General features: G+C 42.5%; 1 protein-coding gene across 1 annotated transcript in view; it reads right to left on the bottom strand.

Moving 5' to 3' along the window:
• The window catches only part of ITGBL1 (integrin subunit beta like 1), an 829,798-nt gene that overhangs the window by 746,199 nt on the left and 65,696 nt on the right, over positions 1–17,903 (bottom strand). Inside the window, exon 2 of the mRNA XM_069757981.1 lies at positions 15,338–15,537. Within this exon, the coding sequence (XP_069614082.1) occupies positions 15,338–15,537 (200 nt within the window). The remainder of the gene's footprint in view (positions 1–15,337; positions 15,538–17,903) is intronic.

Here is a 17,903-nt window from a genome sequence, read left to right as displayed (position 1 = left end):
GTACAAATGCAGCCAGGTATATTCTTCTCTGAAATGCTTTGACCAGTGACTGTAGGAAAAGACCTGACAAGTCGAATGTTGTCCTAGGCCGGCTTCCCTCCACCCAGTTACAGTTAATTGACAGGTCTCTCCCAGGTGTGGACATATAACAAGAGCTGCGCATCAACTGAAGCAAATAGAGAAAAAGACCAGCACATACAAGCTAGTGTGAACAGTTGCCAACTCAAAAAAGCATATAACTTAAAAACGATAAAGGTTGCACCATGATTTACTAAGAATGATTACTCTAGATTCTAAATTCTACTCAAGATTTCACAAGAGGCCACATGAGAGACCATGACTGTTGTGGAGGACCGAACCAATAAGCTGAAATTAATTCTACTCAATATTAATAACGACATATTATAATTATTATATTATTGATAATTATATTAATTATATCACTTAATATTGAGCAGAATTAAGTATGCTGACACCCCTAAATATCATTTGAACCCGCGTACAGTCCCTTCTGTGTACCGTATGAGCTCCCTCACAGCCCCTTACATACTGTAAGAGCCCTACTGTTATGACCTGGTGGTGAGGACAATAATGGACCTGGTGGTTAAGAGCACACGGAATGACCTGATAGTTACTAATAATACAGGACAAGCTCTGAGACGTGGGAACTCTGCTGACCGCAATCCCTAATCCTATCACACACACTAGAAATAGCCGTGGATTGCTCCTAACGCTCCCTATGCAACTCGTCACAGCCTAAGGAACTAGCTAACCCTAAAGATAGAAAAATAAAGCCTACCTTGCCTCAGAGAAATTCCCCAAAGGAACAGGCAGCCCCCCACATATAATGACTGTGAGTTAAGATGAAAATTACAAACACAGAGATGAAATAGATTTAGCAAAGTGAGGCCCTACTTACTGAACAGACAGAGGATAGGAAAGATAACTTTGCGGTCAGCACAAAAAACTACAAAAAGACCACGCAGAGGGCGCAAAAAGGCCCTCCGCACCGACTCATAGTGCGGAGGCGCTCCCTCTGCGTCCCAGAGCTTCCAGCAAACAAGACAAAAATCAAAATAGCAAGCTGGACAGAAAAAATAGCAAACAGAGAAAAACATGCAGGAACTTAGCTTCTGCTGGGAAGACAGGTCACAAGAACGATCCAGGAGCGAACTAGACCAATACTGGAACATTGACAGGTGGCATGGAGCAATGATCTAGGTGGAGTTAAATAGAGCAGCCAGCTAACGAATTAGCCTCGTCACCTGTGGAAGGAATCTCAGAAGCCGCAGCCCCACTAACAACCACCAGAGGAAGCCCATGGACAGAACCAGCCGAAGTATCATTCATGACCACAGGAGGGAGCTTAACAACAGAATTCACAACAGTACCCCCCCCTTGAGGAGGGGTCACCGAACCCTCACCAGAGCCCCCAGGCCGACCAGGACGAGCCAAATGAAAGGCACGAACCAGATCGGCAGCATGAACATCAGAGGCAAAGACCCAGGAATTATCTTCCTGACCATAACCCTTCCACTTGACCAGGTACTGGAGTTTCCGTCTCGAAATACGAGAATCCAAAATCTTCTCCACTATATACTCCAACTCCCCCTCAACCAACACCGGGGCAGGAGGATCAACGGATGGAACCACAGGCGTCACGTATCTCCGCAACAATGACCTATGGAATACATTATGGATGGCAAAAGAAGCCGGAAGGGTCAAACGAAATGACACAGGATTGAGAACCTCAGAAATCTTATACGGACCAATGAAACGAGGCTTAAACTTAGGAGAGGAAACCTTCATAGGAACATAACGAGACGACAACCAAACCAAATCCCCAACACGAAGTCGGGGACCCACACAGCGCCGGCGGTTAGCAAAACGTTGAGCCTTCTCCTGGGACAATGTCAAATTGTCCACCACATGAGTCCAAATCTGCTGCAACCTATCCACCACAGTATCTACACCAGGACAGTCCGAAGACTCAACCTGCCCTGAAGAGAAACGAGGATGGAAACCAGAATTGCAGAAAAACGGCGAAACCAAAGTAGCCGAGCTGGCCCGATTATTAAGGGCGAACTCAGCCAAAGGCAAAAAGGACACCCAATCATCCTGATCAGCAGACACAAAGCATCTCAGATATGTTTCCAAAGTCTGATTAGTACGTTTGGTTTGACCATTTGTCTGAGGATGGAAAGCCGAGGAAAAAGACAAATCAATGCCCATCCTAGCACAAAAGGATCGCCAAAACCTCGAAACAAACTGGGAACCTCTGTCCGAAACGATGTTCTCCGGAATGCCATGTAAACGAACCACATGCTGGAAAAACAACGGCACCAAATCAGAGGAGGAAGGCAATTTAGACAAGGGTACCAAATGGACCATCTTAGAGAAGCGATCACAAACCACCCAAATGACCGACATCTTTTGAGAGACAGGGAGATCCTAAATAAAATCCATAGAAATATACGTCCAGGGCCTCTTCGGGACCGGCAAGGGCAAAAGCAACCCACTGAACAGCAGGGCTTAGCCCGAGCACAAGTCCCACAGGACTGCACAAAAGAACGCACATCCCGCGACAAAGATGGCCACCAAAAGGATCTAGCCACCAAATCTCTGGTACCAAAGATTCCAGGATGACCAGCCAACACCGAACAATGAACCTCAGAGATAACTCTACTAGTCCATTTATCAGGGACAAACAGTTTCTCCGCTGGGCAACGGTCAGGTCTATCAGCCTGAAATTTTTGCAGCACCCGCCGCAAATCAGGGGAGATGGCAGACAAAATTACCCCCTCTTTGAGAATACCCGCCGGCTCAGGAACACCCGGAGAGTCGGGCACAAAACTCCTTGACAGGGCATCAGCCTTCACATTCTTAGAGCCCGGAAGGTACGAAACCACAAAATCAAAACGGGAGAAAAATAGCGACCAACGAGCCTGTCTAGGATTCAACCGTTTGGCAGACTCGAGATAAGTCAAATTCTTGTGATCCGTCAAAACCACCACGCGATGCTTGGCTCCTTCAAGCCAATGACGCCACTCCTCGAATGCCCACTTCATGGCCAACAACTCTCGATTGCCAACATCATAATTGCGCTCAGCAGGCGAAAACTTTCTAGAAAAGAAGGCACATGGTTTCATCACCGAGCCATCAGAACTTCTTTGCGACAAAACAGCTACTGCTCCAATCTCAGAAGCATCAACCTCGACCTAACACGGGAGCGAAACATCTGGCTGGCACAACACAGGGGCAGAAGAAAAACGACGCTTCAACTCCTGAAAAGCTTCCACAGCCGCAGAAGACCAATTGACCACATCAGCACCCTTCTTGGTCAAATCAGTCAACAATTTAGCAACACTAGAAAAATTACTGATGAAGTGACGATAAAAATTAGCAAAGCCCAGGAACTTTTGCAGACTCTTCACAGATGTCAGCTGAGTCCAATCATAAATGGCCTGGACTTTAACAGGGTCCATCTCGATAGTAGAAGGGGAAAAAATGAAACCCAAAAATGAAACCATCTGAACTCCAAAGAGACACTTAGACCCCTTCACAAACAAAGAATTAGCACGAAGGACCTGGAACACCATTCTGACCTGCTTCACGTGAGACTCCCAATCATCCGAGAAGACCAAAATATCATCCAAATATACAATCAGGAATTTATCCAGGTACTCTCGGAAGATGTCATGCATAAAGGACTGAAATACCGATGGAGCATTGGAAAGCCCGAATGGCATAACCAGGTACTCAAAATGGCCCTCGGGCGTATTAAATGCTGTTTTCCATTCATCGCCCTGTTTAATACGCACAAGATTATACGCACCACGAAGATCTATCTTGGTGAACCAACTAGCCCCCTTAATCCGAGCAAACAAATCAGACAGCAGCGGCAAAGGGTACTGAAATTTGACTGTGATCTTATTAAGAAGGCAGTAATCAATACAAGGTCTCAAAGAACCATCCTTCTTGGCCACAAAAAAGAACCCTGCTCCCAATGGTGACGACGACGGGCGAATATGACCCTTCTCCAAGGATTCCTTTATATAACTCCGCATAGCGGCGTGTTCTGGCACAGATAAATTGAACAGTCGGCCCTTAGGAAACTTACTACCACGAATCAAATTGATAGCACAATCGCAATCCCTATGAGGAGGTAGGGCACTGGATTTGGGCTCATCAAATACATCCCGGTAATCCGACAAAAACTCCGGGACTTCAGAAGGGGTGGATGACGAAATAGACAAAAATGGAACATCACCATGTACCCCCTGACAACCCCAGCTGGACACAGACATAGATTTCCAATCCAATACTGGATTATGGACCTGTAGCCATGGCAACCCCAAAACGACCACATCATGCAGATTATGCAACACCAAAAAGCGAATATCCTCCTGATGTGCAGGAGCCATGCACATGGTCAATTGGGTCCAGTACTGGGGCTTATTCTTGGCCAAAGGCGTAGCATCAATTCCTCTCAATGGAATAGGATACTGCAAGAGCTCCAAGAAAAAACCACAGCGCCTAGCAAACTCCAAGTCCATCAAATTCAGGGCAGCGCCTGAATCCACAAATGCCATAACAGAATAGGATGACAAAGAGCAAATCAGAGTAACGGACAAAAGAAATTTCGACTGTACCGTACCAATGGTGGCAGACCTAGCGAAACGCTTAGTGCGCTTAGGACAATCGGAGGTAGCATGAGTGGAATCACCACAGTAAAAACACAGCCCATTCCGACGTCTGTGTTCTTGCCGTTCAGCTCTGGTCAAAGTCCTATCACATTGCATAGGCTCAGGTCTATGCTCAGATAATACCGCCAAATGGTGCACAACTTTACGCTCACGCAAGCGTCGATCGATCTGAATGGCCAAAGACATAGACTCATTCAGACCAGCAGGCATGGGAAATCCCACCATGACATCCTTAAGGGCTTCAGAGTGACCCTTTCTGAAAATTGCTGCCAGCGCACATTCATTCCACTGAGTGAGTACAGACCACTTCCTAAACTTCTGACAATATATCTCTACCTCATCCTGACCCTGACACAGAGCCAGCAAGATTTTCTCTGCCTGATCCACTGAATTTGGTTCATCATAAAGCAATCCAAGCACCAGAAAAAACGCATCAACATCACGCAATGCCGGATCTCCTGGCGCAAGGGAAAATGCCCAGTCTTGAGGGTCGCCACGTAACAAAGAAATAATGATTTTCACTTGTTGAACAGGGTCACCTGAGGAGCGAGGTTTCAAAGCAAGAAACAATTTACAATTATTTTTGAAATTCAGAAACTTAGATCTATCCCCAAAAAACAAATCAGGAATTGGAATCCTAGTCTCTAACATCGGATTCTGAACCACAAAATCTTGAATGTTTTGTACCCTTGCAGTGAGATTATCCATTACAAGAGGACAGACCTTGAATGTCCATATCTACACCTGTATCCTGAACCACCCAGAGGTAAAGGGGAAAAGAGAGACAAAACACACTGCAAAAAAAAAAAATGGTCTCAGAACTTCTCTTATCCCTCTATTGAGATGCATTAATACTTTGGGCCACCTGTACTGTTATGACCTGGTGGTGAGGACAATAATGGACCTGGTGGTTAAGAGCACACGGAATGACCTGATAGTTACTAATAATACAGGACAAGCTCTGAGACGTGGGAACTCTGCTGACCGCAATCCCTAATCCTATCACACACACTAGAAATAGCCGTGGATTGCTCCTAACGCTCCCTATGCAACTCGTCACAGCCTAAGGAACTAGCTAGCCCTAAAGATAGAAAAATAAAGCCTACCTTGCCTCAGAGAATTTCCCAAAGGAACAGGCAGCCCCCCACATATAATGACTGTGAGTTAAGATGAAAATTACAAACACAGAGATGAAATAGATTTAGCAAAGTGAGGCCCGACTTACTGAACAGACAGAGGATAGGAAAGGTAACTTTGCGGTCAGCACAAAAAACTACAAAAAGACCACGCAGAGGGCGCAAAAAGACCCTCCGCACCGACTCACGGTGCGGAGGCGCTCCCTCTGCGTCCCAGAGCTTCCAGCAAGCAAGACAAAAATCAAAATAGCAAGCTGGACAGAAAAAATAGCAAACAGAGAAAAACAAGCAGGAACTTAGCTTCTGCTGGGAAGACAGGTCACAAGAACGATCCAGGAGTGAACTTGACCAATACTGGAACATTGACAGGTGGCATGGAGCAATGATCTGGGTGTAGTTAAATAGAGCAGCCAGCTAACGAATTAGCCTCGTCACCTGTGGAAGGAACCTCAGAAGCCGCAGCCCCACTAACAACCACCAGAGGAAGCCCATGGACAGAACCAGCCGAAGTACCATTCATGACCACAGGAGGGAGCTTAACAACAGAATTCACAACACCCTACACAGCCTCCCTCATATTCAGCATGAGCTTCACACAGACTCCATCATATGCGGCACGAGCCCCACACAAACTCCCCATATGAGGCAAGAGCACCACACAGCCTCCTCATATACTGCATGAGACCCACACAGCCTCCCTCTATGCTGCACAAGGCCCCGCACAGCCTCCCCATATACTGCATGAGGCCCCCACAGCCTCCTTATATACTGCATGAGCCCCACACAGCCTCCCTATATACTGCATGAGCCCCACAGTCTCCCCATATTTAGCATGAGCCCCCCATAGCCTCCCTATATACAGCAGGATCCCACACAGCCTCCCCATATACTTCATGAGGCCTCACAGCCTCCCCATATACTGCATGAGGAATTCATAGCCTCCCCATGTGCAGCATGACACCCCCACAGCCTCCCCATGTGCAGCATAACAGCCCTATAGCCTCCTCATGTGCAGCATGCCACCCCTATAGCATCCCTATGTGCAGAATGATACCCCAATAGCCCCCATGTGCAGCATGACACCCCATAGCATCCTCATGTAATAATAATAATAATCCTTATTTTTATATAGTGCTAACATATTCCACAGCGCTTTACACACATTATCATCGCTGTCCCTGATGGGGCTCACAATCTAAATTCCCTATCAGTATGTCTTTGGAATGTGGAAGGAAACCGGAGTACCCGGAGGAAACCCAAGGAAACACGGGGAGAACATACAAACTCTTTGCAGATGTTGTCCTTGGTGGGATTTGAACCCAGGACTCCAGCGCTGCAAGGCTGCTGTGCTAACCACTGCGCCATCATGCTGCCCATATACTGCATGGGCAGCATGGCACCCCCATAGCCTCCCCATGCACAGCATTACACCCCCATAGCCTCCCCATGCGCAGCATGACACTCCCATAGCCTCCCCATCTGCAGCATGTCACCCCAATAGCATACCCACGTGAAGCATGACACTCCCATAGCCTCCTCATGAGCAGCAAGACACCCTCATAGCCTCCTCATGTGCTGCATGACACCCCCATAGCCTTCCATGGTCTGCATGACATCCCTCTCGGCCTCCCCTTGTGCTGCATGTCACCCCCATAGCATCCTCATGTGCAGCATGACACCCCCATAGCCTCCCGATATGCAGCATGACACCCCCATAGTATCCCTATGTGCAGGATGACACTCTCATAGCCTCCCCATGTGCAGCATGACACCCCCATAGCCTCCCCATGCACAGCATGACACACCAATGGCCTCCTCTTGCATAGTATGACACCCCCATAGCCTCCTCATCTTCAGCATGACACTCCCAGAGCCTCCCTATGTGCAGCATGTCACCCCCATAACATCCCCATGTGCAGCATGTCACCCCCATTGCATCCCTATGAGCAGCATGACGCCCCCATAGCCTCACCATGGGTAGCATGCACCCCAATGGCCTCCTCATGCACAGTATATGGCACCTCCATAGCCTCCCCATGCACAGCGTGACACTCCCATAGCATCCCCATACCCATGCATCCCATACATATGAAAAAAAAAAAGAACACCACATACTTACCTCGGTCCCATTCCCCGACGCTCTGCTTCTGTTCCATTGTCTCCGGTGAGCTGACTCTCTGCAGTACATATATGATGCGATGAAATCACATCATCACATCAGCTGTTTCACATACTGATTGGTCGAGGAAGTGGCCGGAAACCCCTCCTCCACCAATGCAGTCAGTGCAGATGGAGATAGCCGGACTGAGACAGGCAGAGGGCTGGGTGTGGCCCGTGGGCTACACTTTGACCAGGTCTGCTCTATAACATTGAAACTGCATTAATGCCATAGAAAATGGCTCACATATATTGGGCAATCTATGCTTTCAGTACCTTCTTTTTTACTGTATTTTTCATAGCAATTGTGCAGATGAATATTTCATATATGCATTAAATAATGCTTTTTTTCCTTTTTCCTCATTTTCTATGGCAGTAAAGCAGTTTCAATGTTCTAGAGCAGTGTTTCCCAAACTCCAGTTCTCCCAGACCCCAACAGGTCATGTTTTCAGGATTTCCTCAGTAGTGCACAGGTGATGGAAGTATCAGGAGTTCTCCCACTTGTGCAGCACCATGGAAATCCTGAAAACATGACCTGTTGGGGTCCGTGAGGACTGGAGTTTGGCAAATACTGTTCTAGAGTAATTGAGTAATTATTCTTGAAAAATCATGGTGCAACCTTTATCATTTTTTCAAATCAACTAAAACAGGCAAGGAGAAGCCAGCTGGAGACAACATCAGACAAGTCAAGTCTTTTCAAAGTATGGATACTCTGAAACACCAGTGCGGTTCTGATTTTTGTTGCCATTGGTTCAGTCTGCATGACTATGATGTCAGATTCCTTTTAAAGTATGATACCATTTAGCAATTGTTGCTGGCTGAACTAGTCTCAATTCATTGTGTTAACAAATATAAGGATTTAAAAAATAATATCAAAATGAACCATTCATAAACCTTAATAGAAAAAAATAGACAGGACTCAAGGAGTTAAAATAGGACATACTGAACAAGTGGCTGTGGCTTTTGTAGATTATCTATGGTATATACCATATGGGAATAAACATACTAGAAATAGGAGGAAACCAATATGGCTAAATAGAGCTGTAAGGGGCGCAATAAGGGACAACAAGAAAGCATTTAGAGAATTAAAGGAAGTAGGTAGTGACGAGGCAATAAATTAATAGAGAAAATTAAATAAATTCTGTAAAAAGCAAATCAAGGCAGCAAAGATTGAGACAGAGAGACTCATTGCCAGAGAGAGTAAAAATAATCCCAAAATATTCTTTAACTACGTAAATAGTAAGAAACTAAAACATGATAGTGTTGGCCCCCTTAAAAATATGTCTGGGTGAAATGGTGGATGAGGATGAGGAAAAAGCCTATATGCTAAATGACTTTTTTTCATCAGTATTTACACAAGAAAATCCCATGGCAGACAATATGATCAGTGATAACAAAAATTCCCCATTAAATGTCACCTGCTTAACCCAGCACGAAGTACGGCGGCGTCTAAAAATCACTAAAATTGACAAATCTCCGGGCCCGGATGGGATACACCTCGGAGTACTGCAGGAATTAAGTACAGTCATTGATAGACCATTATTTTTAATCTTTAACGACTCCATAATAACAGGGTCTGTACCACAGGACTGGCGTATAGCAAATGTGGTGCCAGTATTCAAAAAGAGGACAAAAACTGAACTCGGAAATTATAGGCCAGTAAGCTTAACCTCTACTGTGGGTAAAATCCTGGAGGGCATTCTAAGGGATGCTATGCTGGAGTATCTGAAGAAGAAAAACCTCATGAACCAATATCAACATGGGTTTACAAGGGATCGTTCCTGTCAGACTAATCTGATCAATTTCTATGAAGAGGTAAGTTCTGGACTGGACCTAAGGATCCCACTGGACGTAGTGTATATGGACTTTTCAAAAGCTTTTGATACGGTGCCACACAAAAGGTTGATACATAAAATGAGAATAATGGGGATAGGGGAAAATATGTGTAAGTGGGTTAAGAGCTGGCTCAGGGATAGGAAACAAAGGGTGGTTATTAATGGAGCACTCTCGGACTGGGTCGTGGTTAGCAGTGGGGTACCACAGGGGTCAGTATTGGGCCCTCTTCTTTTTAACATATTTATTAATGACCTTGTAGCGTGCATTCAGAGCAGAATTTCATTATTTGCAGATGACACTAAACTCTGCAGGGTAATCAATACAGAGGAGACAATTTTATATTACAGGATGATTTATGTAAACTAGAAACTTGGGCTGATAAATGGCAAATGAGCTTTAATGGGGATAAATGTAAGGTCATGCACTTGGGTAGAAGTAATAAGATGTATAACTATGCGCTTAATTCTAAAACTCTGGGCAAAACCGTCAATGAAAAAGACCTGGGAGTATGGGTGGATGACAAACTCATATTCAGTGGCCAGTGTCAGGCAGCTGCTACAAAGGCAAATAAAATAATGGGATGCATTAAAAGAGGCATAGAAGCTCATGAGGAGAACATAATTTTACATCTATACAAGTCACTAGTTTGACCACAGTTAGAATACTGTGTACAGTTCTGGTCTCCGGTGTATAAGAAAGACATAGCTGGACTGGAGCGGGTGCAGAGAAGAGCGACCAAGGTTATTAGAGGACTGGGGGGTCTGCAATGCCAAGATAGGTTATTACACTTGGGGATATTTAGTTTGGAAAAATGAAGGCTAAGGGGTGATCTTATTTTATTGTATAAATATATGAGTGGACAGTACAAAGACCTTTCTGATGATCTTTTTAATCATAGACCTGAGACAGGGACAAGGGGGCATCATCTACGTCTGGAGGAAAGAAGGTTTAAGCATAGTAACAGACATGGATTCTTTACTGTAAGAGCAGCAAGATTATGGAATTCTCTGCTGTATGATGTTGTAATGAGTGATTCATTACTTAAATTTAAGAGGGGACTGGATGCCTTTCTTGAAAAGTATAATGTTACAGGGTATATATACTAGATTCCTTGATAGGGTGTTGATCCAGGGAACTAGTCTGATTGCCGTATATGGAGTCGGGAAGGAATTTTTTTCCCCAAAGTGGAGCTTACTCTTTGCCACATGGGGTCTTTTGCCTTCCTATGGATCAACATGTTAAGGCATGTTAGGTTAAGCTATGGGTTGAACTAGATGGACTTAAAGTCTTCCTTCAACCTTAATAACTATGTTACTATGTATCTTCTACTATCAAATCCTATGAAAGCTTTCACCTAACTTATGAAAAGATTTGCACAGTTTGGTATGCTAAGGAAGCAAATAGAAGCGCAATAGGGTTTTATCTAGTTTAAATTAAATTTAAAAAGATTACGTTGTGATCATACAACATTGTAATCTCAGCTACAGCAGGTCCACAGGTCCAGAGACCAAGTAAGATTATGTAAAAAGGAAAAGTGGAGAATCAGTAGAAAAACTCATACCTGAATACAAACCATAGGTACAGTGATGGGTACTCCTGTTGCATGTATATTTGCCAACCTAATTCTGGCCGAATTAGAAAAAGTACATCTACAGTACTAATATATTTATCAGATATAACAAAAACACATGGGCTACTTGCACAGTGAACAAGTCTGTAAGAACATGTTCACACACCACCAAGAAACCTGAAGACACAAAAGAGAATGGTAAAACCAAAAACACTCAGTTTGAAAAAATGTTTGCAGTAATCCGCAAGTGCTAGTAAAAGATGTAAATAACAGGGTATTTGGTTGATACGTTTTTTTGCAAAAAATGTATACTAAGCTGCTCTACCAATCTTCACGGTATACCCATATCAGAGCAGTCCTAACTAATGTATGCAATCCCTATCTGATGTATTTAAAAACCTGATCATCTGTATATTACCTGTGTGAACAGGGTTCAGAGAGGAAAAATCCATGTGTGCATACAGGGCAGAACAGCTTATGTGCAGCTAGCCCAAGAGGAGTGGTGGAACTCCCCAGTCTTGTAGACACAAGAGAACAATCATGGAAACAGGAACACATGGGCTACTTGCACAGTGAACAAGTCTGTAAGAACATGTTCACACACCACCAAGAAACCTGAAGACACAAAAGAGAATGGTAAAACCAAAAACACTCAGTTTGAAAAAATGTTTGCAGTAATCCGCAAGTGCTAGTAAAAGATGTAAATAACAGGGTATTTGGTTGATACGTTTTTTGCAAAAAATGTATACTAAGCTGTTTCCATGATTGTTCTCTTGTGTCTACAAGACTGGGGAGTTCCACCACTCCTCTTGGGCTAGCTGCACAAAAGCTGTTCTGCCCTGTATGCACCCATGGATTTTTCCTCTCTGAACCCTGTTCACACAGGTAATATACAGATGATCAGGTTTTTAAATACATCAGATAGGGATTGCATACATTAGTTAGGACTGCTCTGATATGGGTATACCGTGAAGATTGGTAGAGCAGCTTAGTATACAGTTTTTGCAAAAAACGTATCAACCAAATACCCTGTTATTTACATCTTTTACTAGCACTTGCGGATTACTGCAAACATTTTTTCAAACTGAGTGTTTTTGGTTTTACCATTCTCTTTTGTGTCTTCAGGTTTCTTGGTGGTGTGTGAACATGTTCTTACAGACTTGTTCACTGTGCAAGTAGCCCATGTGTTCCTGTTTCCATGATTGTTCTCTTGTGTCTACAAGACTGGGGAGTTCCACCACTCCTCTTGGGCTAGCTGCACAAAAGCTGTTCTGTCCTGTATGGACACATGGATTTTTCCTCTCTGAACCCTGTTCACACAGGTAATATACAGATGATCAGGTTTTTAAATACATCAGATAGGGATTGCATACATTAGTTAGGACTGCTCTGATATGGGTATACCGTGAAGATTGGTAGAGCAGCTTAGTATACATTTTTTGCAAAAAACGTATCAACCAAATACCCTGTTATTTACATCTTTTACTAGCACTTGCGGATTACTGCAAACATTTTTTCAAACTGAGTGTTTTTGGTTTTACCATTCTATTTTGTGTCTTCAGGTTTCTTGGTGGTGTGTGAACATGTTCTTACAGACTTGTTCACTGTGCAAGTAGCCTATGTGTTCCTGTTTCCATGATTGTTCTCTTGTGTCTACAAGACTGGGGAGTTCCACCACTCCTCTTGGGCTAGCTGCACAAAAGCTGTTCTGCCCTGTATGCACACATGGATTTTTCCTCTCTGAACCCTGTTCACACAGGTAATATACAGATGATCAGGTTTTTAAATACATCAGATAGGGATTGCATACATTAGTTAGGACTGCTCTGATATGGGTATACCGTGAAGATTGGTAGAGCAGCTTAGTATACATTTTTTGCAAAAAATGTATCAACCAAATACCCTGTTATTTACATCTTTTACTAGCACTTGCGGATTACTGCAAACATTTTTTCAAACTGAGTGTTTTTGGTTTTACCATTCTCTTTTGTGTCTTCAGGTTTCTTGGTGGTGTGTGAACATGTTCTTACAGACTTGTTCACTGTGCAAGTAGCCCATGTGTTCCTGTTTCCATGATTGTTCTCTTGTGTCTACAAGACTGGGGAGTTCCACCACTCCTCTTGGGCTAGCTGCACAAAAGCTGTTCTGCCCTGTATGCACACATGGATTTTTCCTCTCTGAACCCTGTTCACACAGGTAATATACAGATGATCAGGTTTTTAAATACATCAGATAGGGATTGCATACATTAGTTAGGACTGCTCTGATATGGGTATACCGTGAAGATTGGTAGAGCAGCTTAGTATACATTTTTTGCAAAAAACGTATCAACCAAATACCCTGTTATTTACATCTTTTACTAGCACTTGCGGATTACTGCAAACATTTTTTCAAACTGAGTGTTTTTGGTTTTACCATTCTCTTTTGTGTCTTCAGATATAACAAAGCCTACCATCACTATGTAGATGACTTTTTATCATATGGGATGGAACTGAACAGCAATTTCAACAATTTGTAATGCACCTAAATGATAACAATACATTTAATATAAAATTTACTTCAGTGTTAGAAAAAACTCGCTGGAATTTTTAGATGTGAAAATTTACATACTAGATGGGACCATTAATACAAAAACATTCAGAAAAACAAAAGTCACGATCACGAATATGTCATTGCTTTTTAATAGTGCCAACCTGCAACATACTAAAAAAATACTATATAGTCAATATCTAACATTAAGAAAGATCAATGACAAAAATGAAAACTTTCTGAAACAAGCAGAGGAACTACGGTAACTGAGATGATTAAAAAGAGGTTATCCCCTATCTCTGTGGAACTGTTTTTTTACCACTTAGATAAAAGAGAACCTAGACATGTCTATGAATTCGTAATGACCTGGAGAATCATAGTGGCAGGTCAGTTTTAGCATTAAGTGAAACAAAAAGCAAAAAAGCCAAGCAAAAAACTAGTGTGGAATTGCACTTGGAATTTTTTTCCCGTTTTCGGTTACAGGACATGGTAAAACCAATGGTATCGTTCAAAAGTACAACTCACCCTGGAAAAAATAAGCCCTCACATGGCCATATGAGGGAAAACTAAAAAGCTTCGGGGGTTAAGGGGATAACAAAATTAAAAAAAAATTATATAAAAAATTAACCATTCCTTATGTTAAATCATTGCTTATTTGCCCCTTTTAATGCATTTGGTTTAGAAGCTATTTTTAATACTTACTTTTCCTATGTAACTATGCCAAACTCTTGGCTAGAATTCCTAGTATTTATTCCTTTCCTAACGGAATTCCTTTTACATTGAAGCAGATGTAATTGTGGTTTTTGGCTTTTGAAAATGACACGTTAGTGTGAAAGTTCTTAGAAGTTTCCGTCTACATGCTTAAGGCCCCTTCCCCCTTATTTTGAGGAAGTGATGAATTCTTTCCACACAGTATATAGATCCACCCTCTGGGATTGCTGAAATAGTTGCCACCTTAAAGACTAAAAATATTTGCCTTTCACATCTCTTAAGGTGAACATTTTTTTGATTTGTTTTCAATATCAGTACAAGTACATGAAATGTTAAAGCCTGAACACAAGGATACGGATATACCATTTTTATACATTTTAGATCTGGATCTGCTTCTTGTTTCAACTTCTGTAGCATAATCCTGATACAGCAACACTTCCAATCAAATGCTGTATTAGAATTTTAATTTCTTAGTCACAATGGAGCCAACTAATGGATCAATCTGACTTGTTACAATCTTTAGTGCTCTGTACTTGTCCATTATAATCATAAGATCGCCAACACAATCATTTTTTTGCTTCTAAAAGAAACAAACTAGAGTATGAAGGTTTTGTATCTTTGACTGACTAACTAATTAAGTGCAAATGAATTGCGCAAGATCGTTTGCCTAATGAAGAGTTTGGTTAACTTACCTCCACAAACTTGTCCATCATAGCTATGACATACCCAGTCATGACACTCGCATAAAGGTCCGTAGTATTTACCAGGTTCTTTTACTTCACACACGCAAACCCCGCAGTCACATTTGCCTCTGCCACTACATATTAATCCATCTGAAGTCTTGCAACGATTTTCTGAAGCAGCTGGTGATAGTCTGCAGCTTGATGAAGATCTGCAATATTAAAACATCAAGGGTGACTAATACAATAGAGGGATACATTTAGTAACATTTGATAGAGAAATTATGCTTTTTCCCCCATACACCAGCAAAGACTATATAGAAAATGAACAGCATTGAGTTTCAAATTAACTACTGGTTCCCACTTTGTCGTCCTTGATCCATGGACCTAAATATAAATACAAATTGGAGATACGGAAAGCAGGTCAAGAGAAAGCAGAGTTTATAAATGTAGTATGTTGGGTGTGCGCAGACCCTACATGATAGGTCACTATGGACTTGTGACTTCCTTGTGACTTGGTAACTACTATATAAAATGACTCAAGTGGAGAACATATTGGTACAGAGTCTTATTTCAAATTCACAAAGAATCTACCACCACATCAGAATATCCCGCCAAATAAAGTACCGCCCCTATTGGTGCCCTTTTAGGATGCCTTACAAAAATACCAAAAAATGTAAACCTTTTCGTAAGTACTAGTGATGAGCGAGTATACTTGTTGCTCAGGTTTTCCCGAGCACGCTCGGTTGTCTCCGAGTATTTGTTAGTGCTCGGATATTTAGTTTTCATCGTCGCAGCTGCATGATTTGCGGCTACTAGACAGCTTGATTACATGTGGGGATTCCCTAGCAACCGGGCAACCCCCACATGTACTCAGGCTGGCTAGCTGCTGTACATCATGCAGCTGCGTCAACAAAAACTAAATCTCTGAGCAGTCACAAATACTCGGAGACCACCCAAGCGTGCTAGGGAAAACCCGAGCAAGGAGTATACTCGCTCATCACTAGTAAGTACATTTTAGGTTACACTAATGTGACGCTCTCATTTATCTTAAAATGTAACATTATTGAAGGAATGATTAGTAAATTTTCCTGCTACCCTCCTTTTCATTTATTACAACCTAGCTGCCAGTTCTCGGGCACTTCTTCTTTCCCTTAACATATCCATAATGCTTCTTAGACTATTTAATACAGGAAAGCAGCAGGTAAATTTACTATTCATTGCCTTGATAATGTTACATTTTTATGTCAGACTGAAGGGTCGCTTTAATTCTCTGCTCAATAGAGGTCTTCTTTAGGAAAAGGATTCACATTACACTCAATCACAAGGTCACCATTTGCTTTCCCTTTATTGTAAAATAAAAGGGCAGTAGCACACAAACATATAAATACTGTAACTAATCTGTATAAGAACAGACTGGAGTTCAATTATACTCTGGAGAAAACAGACTGGAATTGTTTGATTTTAATGTCATTGTGCCCATTTGTTTCCAACTATAAAAGTAGCTGGTACATGCATAGAACACAGCCTCACAAAGTAGGTGCAAAAGGGAAATATAAAGACATTGGAGACTGCAGTAAATAATAATTGTCCTGGTAGAAATCAGCAGCTGGACAGCATCAAATAATGGGCAGCAAAGTGGTTAGCAGTGTCGTGGTACGACCACATTTGAAAAAAGTCTGTTACTGATCCAGCCATGGGCCCGTCCATCTGGTCTGTCAAGAGTTACTCTCATCTCATTAGTCCATAAAGCCTTTGAAAAATCTGTCATCAGGTATTTCTTGGCCCAGTCTTGACGCTTTAAATTATATGTCTTGTTCAGTGGTGATCAGGTTTCAGTCATCCTTACCTCGGCCTTGTCTCTGAGCACTGAAAGCCTTGTACTTCTGGGCACTTCAGGTATGTTGCAGTTCTGGAATATTACACCACTGGAGGATAATGGGTTCCTGGTCACTTCATGTTTGATTCTTCTCAAATCTTTGGCAGTTAAAATAATTGTAATTTTTGTTTCCCAGGTCTTGTGACATTTCTTTTCCTTTGCTGACAGCATAAAATTGGAAGGTGTTTTCTTTGTTAAAGAAAACCCCTTCACCATTTTTTTTTTATTTTACTGCTGGAATGGTAGGTAGCACTAATTTCTGTTTTCTACCCATACTAATATGGTCACCAGCCCCCGTATCCTTATGTTCCTTCTTGGGGCGACTCCAGTCCTCTTCTGCAGTGTTTGGTGGGTGAGCCGGAATTCACTATTCAATATAAGTCTATTAGGCCACAATGAGGCTCTTATAGACTTACATTTAGAGCTTGTGACTGTTCCCTTTGACTTCTGGTAAGTCCGAAGTTTGCAAATTGGGAATGGAGCGACACCGAGGAGAGCTACAGGCAGCGGCTAATAAATATATTACTGAGAACAGGGAACTCATGTTAGTGGCATCACTTCAGCAATGAAATGTAAAAAAAATGCTGGAGTAGTGCGTTAAGTAATGGCCTTTTATATTCAAACTAGATGGTGGCCCGATTCTAATGCATCAGGTATTCTAGAATATGTATAGTAATATATAGCATGGGCCACGTAGTA

The sequence above is a fragment of the Ranitomeya imitator genome, chromosome 3, assembly GCF_032444005.1.
Source record: "Ranitomeya imitator isolate aRanImi1 chromosome 3, aRanImi1.pri, whole genome shotgun sequence".
NCBI classification, from domain to species: domain Eukaryota; kingdom Metazoa; phylum Chordata; class Amphibia; order Anura; family Dendrobatidae; genus Ranitomeya; species Ranitomeya imitator.
Note: the sequence above shows the minus strand (reverse complement) of the source record. Positions and strands in the feature narration are given on the sequence as shown.